The sequence below is a fragment of the Myotis brandtii genome, unplaced genomic scaffold (assembly GCF_000412655.1).
Source record: "Myotis brandtii unplaced genomic scaffold, ASM41265v1 scaffold668, whole genome shotgun sequence".
Classification (NCBI taxonomy): domain Eukaryota; kingdom Metazoa; phylum Chordata; class Mammalia; order Chiroptera; family Vespertilionidae; genus Myotis; species Myotis brandtii.
The window spans coordinates 2,144,455-2,155,614 of record NW_005370597.1 but is presented as its reverse complement, the minus strand read 5'-3'; the positions used below and the strand labels follow the sequence as shown (position 1 = coordinate 2,155,614).

Here is an 11,160-nt window from a genome sequence, read left to right as displayed (position 1 = left end):
GGCCCCCAGCCCAGCTCGAGCCCCCTCTCTGGCGAGGAAGGAGGTCCGTAGCACTCTGCTGGGGCGCCTATCCCGCCTCGCTGGCTCCCTCGCTCGGTGGGTCCAGGGAGGGAGTTGGAGCGAGCTGCCCGAAGCCCACCCCCCTTTCGGCAGCTTGAACGGGTGGGGAGGGGGTGGGGGAGATGAGGGCTGCGGGCGCCCAGTGGGAGGGGAAGAGTTAAGGCTCTCAGCTCCCCTCCCCCGGAGGGTGTGACCGCCTATAAGACAGGCGCAGCGCTCAAGCACTGGGGCTGCAGGCGGCGGGGGGCGCAGCTTGGCGCCGGAGAGCAAAGGCCGTTCCTGCGCCTTCTGCACCTCGCGTCTGTCCCACCGCCCCAGAGCCGGGGCAGAATGTCGGAGTCCAGAAAGAGGGGCCAAGGCCGCGGCAAGAAGCACCGAGAGGGGAGGAAGCGGGAGCGGGAGCGGGAGCCAGAGCCGGAGCGGGAGCCCGACCCGGGGGAGAAAGGTAGGGCACCTCAGAAACCTCGTTTTACTAGGAGAAACCTGCTGCCTGCTCACCTGCCCCCCCTCCGTCTCGCGCTGCACGGGTGAGTCTGGGGCTGTGCAGAGGCAGAGGTGACAGGCGCCGAGGGGCGTGCGTGCCAGCGTGCGAGTCAATCGCTGTGGTCGGGTGGGCAAGGGACCGCGCACGGAGCCAGGCAGTGGCTGTGCGCGCCCGTCCCCGGGCACTGCGTCCCAGCGGAGGGGGCGGGTACCGGCCTACAGGTGAGGAGCGGGGAGCGGGCTGCAGAACGGAGCCAGAGCACAGTCGGAAAGACAGCGTTCAAGCAGACGCGGGTCCTGACCTGGCGCCAGAGCGCTGGGGGAGCTGTCACTGCCTTCCCTTCCTGGAGCGTGCTCTGGGCTCACTCCCACCCATGTGCCACACCTCCGTGAGTTCTGCTCATTCATTGGAGCAGGGACAGCAGCGCCTGCCACCTCGAGGGGATAGGGCTCCGCTGTTTCTGTGACAGATCTTTCCCTCGGAATATTGCTGCCAAGCAGTTGTCCACCTTTAGTCTTCAGGAGTGACTCCCTTGCACCCTTGGGTTCTGTCCCCAAGGAGGAAGGGGAGAAGGTGCTCTGGGTGATTGGAGCCTGTGCTGAGACCCACTTTGGTGCCCTCCGTGGGAAGCTGTAGGGTGAAAGAGAGGCCCCCACTCAGTACACTGGCTTTGGGCTTCTCAAGGATGGGCCTAAGGCATGCAGGTCCGCCCCAGAGGCTTGTACAGTTGCCTTCTCACTTCTTGTCTCTTTGGTATTTTGTTAATGTCTATGTTGTACCTGTCAGCAGTCTAAGCATGTTCAAATGCTTCATCTCCGTTTAATCCTCATAACAATCCTGGGGGCAGGCATTCCTAGCCCCATTTTACAGAGGGAGCAACTGAGGCTGACTGAGGTTAAAGTCACAAAGTAAGTTCCAGAGATAGGTCTCGGGGACTTCAAATCTCTGCACAATGATGCCCATGTTGCTGGTTCTCTATCCCCCACCAGAGTTCCTGCCAGAACTGCAATATAAAAATGTCTTCAAAAGAGCACTGGACTGGTAGTTGGGAGGCTTTAGCTGTGGTTGAGGATTTAGCCAAATGACTTAACTTTTCTGAATTTCTGTATAATGAGGGGCAGGTAGCAAGGTAGCCTCTGAGGTCTCTTGATTGGGAAGAGCCTAAGAGTCGACAATTCCTTCAGCCCAGCAGAGGAAAGGACTTCAGCCCAGTAGAGGAAAGGACCTGGGGCATTTAAAGGCCATTGCTGGGTTCTCTTCCTTATAAAGCAAGCACTCCCTGAGTAATGCGTGGGCCAGCTGATGCTGGGCTAATGTGGTGTGCCGTGAGCTCCCAATCTGAGACCTGAAGGAATTCCTGATGCCTACTTTCAAAATTCATGTGTTTGGCTCAGTGAGCCAACCTTTTTTTTCCCTATACATCCTATTATGGGCACCTTGGAGGGCTGGCTAGGTAAGGGCACCCTCCCAATGTCAAGGTTGCAGGAGCTGAACTAGTAACAAGCCACCTGGGCTTCACCAGGTGGGAGTAAGAGTGCCAAGGAAATTAGCAGCTTGCTGCTAAGGTTAGAGTATGCATTGGGGCAAAGATGGGAGGGGGCTGCAGGTAGGAGATCATAGCTCTCTCAATAATCTCTTCCAGCACCTTATACCCAGGTGAGAAAGTCCTTCTTCATGTCTAATTGTAATCTTTCCTGCTGTCTTTTCTTCTCTGCTTCCTCTTGTTCCCTGACTCCAAGTGGACAGAATGCCTTCTTTCAAGGAGCTGGCTGGTGAGCGATACCAAGCAAACCCAAGGCCTGGGCTAGCGAGATTTTGGACACTCTGGAATAAGGAGGGAATAGGAAAGAGTCAGGCTCTGAACAAGACCTCAGAAGAAAGTACCATGTCCATGAGAAACAGCAGTTAGTGTGTTTTTTAATACTCACCCAAGGATATTTTTTCCATTGATTTTTAGAGAGAGATTGGAGGGAGGGAGAAGGGGGGAGAGAGAGAAAAACAACAACAACACATTAATGTGAGAGAGACCCATTGAATGGTTGCCCTCCTCATGTGGCCCCGACTGGAGCCTGGGATCAAACCTGCAACTGCAGTACATGTGGATTCTAACCACTGAGCAAAACAGCCAGGGTTGAAGCAACAGTCTTCAACCCCTGATATGTGCCTTGGGGGGTAGGATGGGTGCTTAAGTGAACACTGACCTACAGAGCTGGAAGCTTCCCTCACAACTCGCCTTCAGCCCACTCAAGGCTGCAGGGTCTTCCTATTGCAGCTCAGAGTGCCCCGGCCAGGGAACACATGGCCACTGGGCAGTTGGAGAGGGTTCTTAGCCAGGGTTGGGCCACATTTGCTAGAAAGATTAGGAGGTGCAGACATGGAGAGTGTGAGCAAGTTATCTGTTAAAATCTTCAGCTTAGATAGAAGAGGAAATCTGAAAAGTGGGAGGGAAAAGGAAGGAGAGAGAAGGGAACGTTAATGAATTGGCTCCCCCATCCATGACCCACACCCAGCAGTCCCCCATCTCCTCCCTGCCACACACACTCAGGCCAGTGTAGGGAAATGGGCTTTTCCCTTGGCCTCAGCACAGGAGTGCTGGGTGGGGCTGAACTGCAGGTGTGAGCTCTGCTCTATGACTCACAGAGTTCGTGGGGCTGACGCCTGGTATCCCTACCTGGGGCTGCCCCCCCCCGCCCCACACACACACACACACTCACACACTTCCCTTATCCCAGGGCGGCCATGTTGGGAGGTGGGTCATCAACCCACTCATGTACCTGGGGTCCATCCCACTCTGGCTCTATGTGACCTTGGCACTGCCCTCCCTCTTTGCGTCTCTGGAAATGCTCTCTGCTCTCAACTCTCACCTTCTCCATGGCAAGGCAGAGCCCCAGCCCTCAGGCCCTATGTCTCTGAGAATTCTGAGAGGAGGAGAGCTGGAGAGAGGAGGAGATTGGGGAGCAGGTGGGGGAGCGGCTGGTCCCAAAGAAAGTGACGAGCTCTGAAGGTGCCATGTTATTTTGAAGAGTAACTTGAGAATTGGATTTGAAGTTACTGATCTTTTCTATAGGCCCGCTGAAAGACAGTCAGGCTTTGACGGGAAAGTCCCCTCTGATGAAGCTCCCTTGTGAATTGGGAAGCTGTGTCTGCCACAGGAGGGCAGGGGGCAGGTTTTGGTCTTCTCCGGGGTGTCCTGGAGTATGAAGGTAGATTACCATCGCTAGCTGAAAACTCTGGATACATGTCATTTGAATGGGCGCAAAGAATCCTTGCAAGGACTCTCTCCCATCTTTCCCATCTCCTGCCTCTAGTAAAAATAGTGCCCAGACTTCCAGGACAAACTCCGGTCTTTAGGCTGTCAGAGGTGGCGATATGCCCATTTGCATGTGGCTGAGCCACATCTGGCGGTTGCTTTGGCAGCCTCCACCTCTGGCCTTGGCCCCTGGCTGACCCTGCTGATCAAGGCACCTGGAGTAATCCTCCTGCCACTCCAGGGCTCAGTCTGTGCCTCACACTCTGCTCCGGCTCCCTGGCACCTCAGGATTCATTAGGAACAATAACAACAAGCAGAGAGTGACTTTGTACCTCCCAGCAGTCTTTCATCCTGAGAGCTCAAAGCACTTTACAGACCAGGACTCATCAGTCCTCAGCCCAGGTCCCATAGCATTTCCAGAGACCCAAAGAGGGAGGGCAGTGCAGGGGACAAGGGGACAGAGAACTCTAGTTTTCCAGATTGCACAGCAGTGGGGCTGGAGTCGGGCAGTGAGTCACCTGGGGTGGGGGAATCAGGTGGCCAGTGGGTCTGGGATAGAAGTAAAATTGGACTGAAGGCTTCAGGCTTCAAACAGAGGAAATATTCTCCCTTACAAGAATATAAACAAACAAACAAAAAAGAAGAAGAAGAATATAAGCCACCTCCCACCAGGTCCTCTGGCCTCTGGGCTCTTTGAGCTGCTAGGGGAAGAAGTGGCAGCTTCATGGGAAACAGAAACCCTTTGATTCAGATACTGTCAGGAATCCCAAGTGATCCCTGTTACCGCCATCTGCCCTTGGTGCCGAAAGGTTCGGGGCTAAGTCAGAACAGCCCTGACCTTAGGATAGTGCCAGAGTGAGGAGTGTATGGAGGAAAAGGTGTTGGCCCAGCATGGGGGAGCCCTAGTCCCAGCCTCAGTGGCTTCCTAGAGTGGCTGCCCATGCCTGGTCACCCCCACTCACCCTTCTAGGCCTCCCCTGCTCTCTATCCCACGAGACTGGCCTGCAGGACAGTTGGCATACGGGAGAGAGGAGTTGGGTTTTTCTAAACATTGGCAAAGCATTGCCAAAAGTTGAGACCTGAGGCCCATCAGAATCATGATCCCATTGTGTTTCCCATTTCTGAGCCTGTTATCACTGTACATAACTTAGCACGAGTGGCAGCAAATCCTCCTTGTCTTTCTCCAGCCCAGCCTTGGTCTAAACATCCATTTAGCAAGACTTCCAGATCCTGGCCACATGGTAACTCTACAGACTGCATGTGCTTTTGCTCACTTTGGTGTACTCCATTCTGCAAGCATTCATTGAGCTCCTACTATGTAAAGAAATCACAGCTGCTGCCCTCAGGATCCGAGACTGACCCTCACACAAATACCTGTGATTAGAACCAAGTGTAAGGCCAGAGCTGTGTGCAATGTATGATGAGGAAAGGAATGAATTATTCTTGGAAGGTGTAGGGAGAGCTTCACAGAGGAGGTAACATTTGTTCATGTTAAAGCATAAACTGGGCACTTGCCAGAAATGCAGTCTTTTGCATTTGAATCAGAAACTGTGGGGATGGGGCCAGTGTGTGTTTTCAAAAGCCCTCTGGTTGATGTGATATGTGCTGAAGTGTGAGAAGCGCTTGTTGAACTGGGTGGCCCAGCTTCCCTGTAGGGGGCCTGTCAGTCCCAGAGGTGTTTCCCCAGTGCCTTGGTGCCAGGAATGATGCCTGGGGGCTGCAGGCCATCGTTGGGGAATGGGCTTGCCACCCTGTGGGGCAACAGAGATGTGTGGGCAGAACTAATTGCAGTTGCCAAGCTTTCTGGAGGAGATGGGCTGAGATGGACCTTGGAAAATGGAAGGAGATCTGAAGGGGCTTGGCATTCAGGCTGAGAAAACCACTTGAGCAGAAGTGAACAGGGCATTTGGGAAATGAAGATACACTGCCCATGTAGGAGGGAGAGACCAACGGGCCCAAGCTGTGGGTTTTCTGAAAGTCAGGCTGGTGAGTTTAGACTTATCTGAAACAGACTTACCTGTGACTCTGGTGCAGTCAGGTGCGGCTGGATCTGAGCTCATGGCCAATTCCTTCACTATAGAGGTGGGGAAACTGAGACCCAGAGAGAGAAGTCCATATACCAACAAGGCAAAGGATTTAGCAGCTACCGGGAAAGAATGAGAGCAGCAGCTTCGGAGCCACTGCCGCCCTGCCCGACCCTGCAGCCTCATGTCTCCCACCTCCCACATGGCACCCAGTCAGATGGAATTTCTCTCTGTTTCTTGAGCGCACTGTGGTCTCCTGACACGGTCCTCAGAACCTCTGGTTCCCTTTGCCTGCAGCTCTGTCTTTCTTCTCTTGGCCAACTCCTCTCATCCTTCAGGCTCAGCACAGTCTTTGCTCCCTCCGCAGAACCTTCCTGGAGGTGAGAAGGGAGGGTGAGGTGTATCCTCTTTGCTCCCCTCAGTGCCTCCCATTCTACTGTGGGCAGCACCCCCTCAGCAAGAACCTCCACCATGGCATAGACCATGTCAACTTGACCCTCAACACCTGACATGTGCCCAGTGCCCAGGGCATACGTGAATGTACAAATGAAGGAGGACACTCTCAAGCTCTTCCACCTGTGCACAGACACCTCGCCAGCCTCTCTCCTGTTTGAAGAAGGGCAGTCTCATGGGAAGAGGCTGCCCTGGCCAAGCTTCCCAGCCTGTGGCCAGAGGCCCCTCGGTGGTTGGGAGCCTGATAGGCCGAGTAAGGGTAGTCCTTCAGGGAGGCCCCCAACTTAATCATCTGCTCTGCTATCCTGGGCAGATGCCAGCTTGGGCTGAGGGGGAGAGAACAGGCCGAGTTGGGAGGAGTATTGGGTGGGAAAGGGCTCTGGGATTAGCCATCAAGGGCCCCACCCTCCCCTTGGTACTAGTGGCAGTCTTGATCTGAGGCACCCATCAGTCATGAATCCATTTGTTCAGCCAGCGATCAATGAGCACCTACTCAGTGCCAGATGACAGCAATGCTGCCGCACATCCCTCCTTGAGACCCCCACAGTCCAGAAAGTTAAGTAATCAGTTTGCTCCAAAGTAGGAAGCCCCAAATTGGGCAGGAGAAATGCTCGGGAAGTCTGTGAGGCAGAGATTGCTTCTGGCTGGGTGGGTTAGAGGAGCCCGTGGCATCTGAGATTTAGATTAATAAGAGCTGCCAGCTATTGAGCTTTCTCTGTTCCAGGTACTGTGTGCTAAGTTCTTGACACACAGCACCCCCATTTAATTCTCACCACAATCTTCAGAGGTGGGTGAGATTGTCCCTGTTTTACAGACAAGGAAATAAAGGCTCAGGGAGGTTAAGAAACTTGTCTAGTTAGACAGGACACCAGGCAAAGCCAGAGTGCAAACCGAGACCAGTCTGAGCCCCCCAGCCTGCATGTCTGACCCTTCTGGCTGTGCTTCTGTGTAGGGAATGGCAAGGGTGAGGGGGCACGAGGCAGGCAGAATATAGAACAGGCATGTTTGTGAATAGCCAGTGATTTTGGTCTGCCTGGAATATACAATTCTTTTTTATTTTATTTTATTTTTATTTGTTTCAGAGAGGGAGAAAGAGATAGAAGCATCAATGATGAGAGAGAATCATTGATCAGCTGCCTTCTGCACACCCCACACTGAGGATCAAGTCCACAACCTGGCACGTGCCCTGACAGGGAATCGAACCACAACCTCCTGGTTCACGGATCAACGCTCAACCAGTGAGCCATGCCCAGCCGTTTTATTTTATTTTTATTTGTTTCAGAGAGGGAGAAAGAGATAGAAGCATCAATGATGAGAGAGAATCATTGATCAGCTGCCTTCTGCACACCCCACACTGAGGATCAAGTCCACAACCTGGCACGTGCCCTGACAGGGAATCGAACCACAACCTCCTGGTTCACAGGTCAACGCTCAACCAGTGAGCCATGCCCAGCCAGGCTAGAAGATACAATTCTTGAAGGGAATTGATAGGGGAAAAGCAGAGAGGGGAGGGGGACTGGTTTACTGACCCAGTAAGCTTCCTCCGGGGGCCCTGGCTGCCAGTAAGGAAGACAGATGGCCTTTCTTCTACAGACATCATGGCACCCAGGAAGGTTTCTGAGTGGCCAGAAGCACATAGAGGTGACTCTGCCCCGTGTCCATTGCTAGTGGAGTGGTACTGGGGTGGGGGTAGGCACAATACAGCCCAAACCAGAGCCTGGCGGATGATGAAGGAGTAAGAGGGCAAGAGGCTTGGTGGAAGGTGGATGTTCTTGATCTCTGGGGAGAGTCAAGAGAGACAGTTGTCAAAAATGACAAGGTGACAGAAAGAACCCAGGAGCAAGAGTGGTCTTGGGAGAGGAGATAGGGAAACTGTTTTCCCACATGTTATATTTGAGGCAGTGGCTGAATACCCAGGCAGTTATTCATTTTGGGGTGAGCCTCTCCCTAGCCAGGACCATGGGGACCACATCTCAGCCCTCCCAGACCCCCGAGTGCCTAGGCCAGGGCTGTCTGTGCTTGTGGCTGGACTTGCAGGGGAGGAAGCCGGCCTCTGGCAACCTGGGCCCCCTGCACCCACTGGGGTGTCTGCATTTGGTGATCACATGGGCCTTATTCTTACCTCTATCAGCCCTGGTAAGACCTTTCCCCTGATATCCAACGTTTCTTTGAATTCTTGTATTTTTATTTTATCTCAAAAATCCACATGAACTTGACATTGTACTCCATCATATGTCTGCTTTAATACAAAGGTGCTGCCTTTCCTTACTAATGAGCTCGGCAGACCCTTCAGAAAGAGGTCCTGAGATCATCCTGCGGCTTTTCCTCTATCTCAGTTTGAGAAGCAGGTCTTGCCTAGTGTATAAGGTGCCTCCCCTTTTCTGCCCCCCCCCGCCACACACACACACACACACACACACACACACACACACACACTACATTTCCCATGACCCAGAGCCTCAGAAACAACTTTCTCCAGCTAAGCTGAGGGGGTGGGAAACGCAGGCCCATCCTAAAGGGTGTAGGGACTCTGGGATCCCCTTAGGTTCCTTGAGCAAGGGGCTGCCTCATCCAGCAGCAGTAGGCCCTCCCCACAGAGGGTGCTCGGGGCCCGGGCCCAGCCTTCCCAGTGGGAAAATTAGAGTTTGGGCAAATGGTAATGGCCTTTCAGGCCTGTCACCTCTGCTTTTTCCCTACCTTCACTCCCAGTGGCTGAAGAGATCATGGTCAGAAGCCTCCATCTCTCTTACCCTCTGAAATAGGCAGAGCGTGGTTCAGAGATGAGTCAGCCGAGGCCCAGAGGGGCTAAACTACTTGCCTAAGGGCAGACAGCTAGAAACTCAGGGACCTAGATAAGGACCTAACTGCTATGTCCTCCGCTGCCACACTTGCCTCGGTTAAGCACTGCTTCCCTTGGGCCTCATCTGCGCCACCTCTAGGTGTATCTGGCCTGGGCCCTAAGTCGTGCTAAGAAACCCAGAAACTGTGTGCTATCCCAGCAAACTGTGTGCTATCCCTGCTTGTTTGAGCCTATACAATAGTTCCCTCACCAGAAGTGACATCCCCCAAGTCCCCCACCTCTACCACCCCATCATGTACCTGTGTCTCAGCTCTGAGCCCGGGCAAGGAACCTCAGCATGCACCGGCCTGACTCTGGCAGGGCCCTGAGGAGGCCAATGTTTCCGTCAGGATGCCTCGTTCCTGTTAGAGGGGGCTGAGGGTGGCCATAGTGTTGACCCTGGTGGTCAAGCCAGGCCTGTTTATGCCCTTCACTCACACTGTGTGTTGGGTGTCAGTGGATGGGTGTTTTGGGATGGGCAGGCAAGAAACGTCAAGCAGGAGTCATTTCTGTTGGTCTTGGAGCTGCCAAGTTTTGTCTCTTCCTCCTTCCTCCCTTGCCCTTCTTTGCCTGTCCTCCTGGAACAACGTCAGCCTCCCCTCTCTAGCTCCATCCCCAGCCCCTCTTCTCTACCTTCAAGCTGAGGAGCCAGGTGCCTGACCTGCTGAGCTGAGAGCCCATCAGGTGGACTAGCTTTCACTGGGGCAGGGAAAGTGACCCTCTGTGCGGCTCTGCCCCCTGCCAGTCTCAGTGTAGCCCTAAGCAGGAGACAGAGCCCGACTCGAGCCCAGGAGCCAGGTTGTCTTGTACAGCATCATATCCCCGATGATGGGTAGGTACCTGGTATGTCATAGGACTGTAGGAGGTGTGGATTTGTTGGATGGGTGTGAGAAGAGGGCAAGGCAAGCCCAGGCACCAGGCTGAGCCTGGTTGGCTAAGAAAATGTGGCTCAGGGGCCACTCCCTTTGGGCGCCTGGCCTGTGAGTATCAAATGGCTCTTCTGCAGGCCACGGGAGGATACCTGACTGCCGTTTCTCAGAGAGAGCCCTCTGTGCCCACGTAAGTCAGCTGTGTTTTAGTTGTTGGGTTTTTTTTCCTTCTCATTTGAACTTGGAGTCTGTAATTAACCTCCTATAGGCCACTTTGTGGGTAGGAAAGGGGTGGGGAGAGGGCCGACCCGCAGCCTGCCAGCAGCAGGGCAGTAGGAGACTTTGATGACAGGCGGGCTGGCCACATTGTCTCCAGGTGTTGTGCTGCAAAGGGGACTGCTCAGCCTTAGTCATGAGCTGAGGATCATTAACCCTTTTAAGAGTCCGCTGCCCCTGGCCCCTGGTTGCCAGGAGGGAGGCCAGGCCAGGCCAGGTCCTCCCTGGCTGGGCTGCCTGGCCATGTCCTGGGCGTCTGTCTTGCTCTCAGATCTCTGCAGGCTCCGCACCCACCGCCCACTGCCGAGAGGAATGAGGTCAAACTGCTGGCAGCAGCGGTATCTTCTGGCCTCAGGGCTGGGATGTGGAAAAGGAGCAGCCCTCGCTGTTCTTGCTGTTGTTATCTTCAGTGAGGTGCCTTCCGAGGATTCCCCGTCAAACACATACAGGCCAGATGCCTTGGTTTGGTATGAGGCTGTGAGGAAGCAGAAGCCACCAGATACCCCATGGCCCAACTCATCACAACTGAGAAGTGTCTTAAGGTTTTAGTGGACTCATCCTCAAGAGAAATCTTTTTATGGAGCCCTTGATCATCCTTGGGAGACCTTCCTCTTGTTATAAAACTGCCCAAGAGATTTCCCCAACCCCCATACCCCTATACCCTTAACCCCACTCAAGAGAGCCCTGGTCCTGCTGCTCAGATGGGCCCTTTTTCAGGCAAAAGGGAGCTGGACAAAGGGACCTCAAGGAGTTTGAGAGCTCAGCAGAGAGGCTAAGCCTGAGGAGGAGACATTAAGAGAGGTGATGGCAGAGCTGCCCGACATCAAAGGGACCCCTAGGCCATCAACTTGCCACCTACCCCTCTACATGTGGGGAAGGAGCAGCCACAGGGAAGCAGGGTCTCA

At 54.1% G+C, this 11,160-nt stretch overlaps 1 protein-coding gene across 1 annotated transcript in view; it reads left to right on the top strand.

Moving 5' to 3' along the window:
• The first annotated feature begins 285 nt into the window (after positions 1–285).
• Positions 286–11,160, top strand: part of NRG2 (neuregulin 2) — a 57,255-nt gene continuing 46,380 nt past the window's right edge. The window contains exon 1 of the mRNA XM_005881119.2: positions 286–505. Coding sequence (XP_005881181.1) covers positions 391–505 — 115 coding nt within the window. The 5' untranslated portion in view covers positions 286–390. The remainder of the gene's footprint in view (positions 506–11,160) is intronic.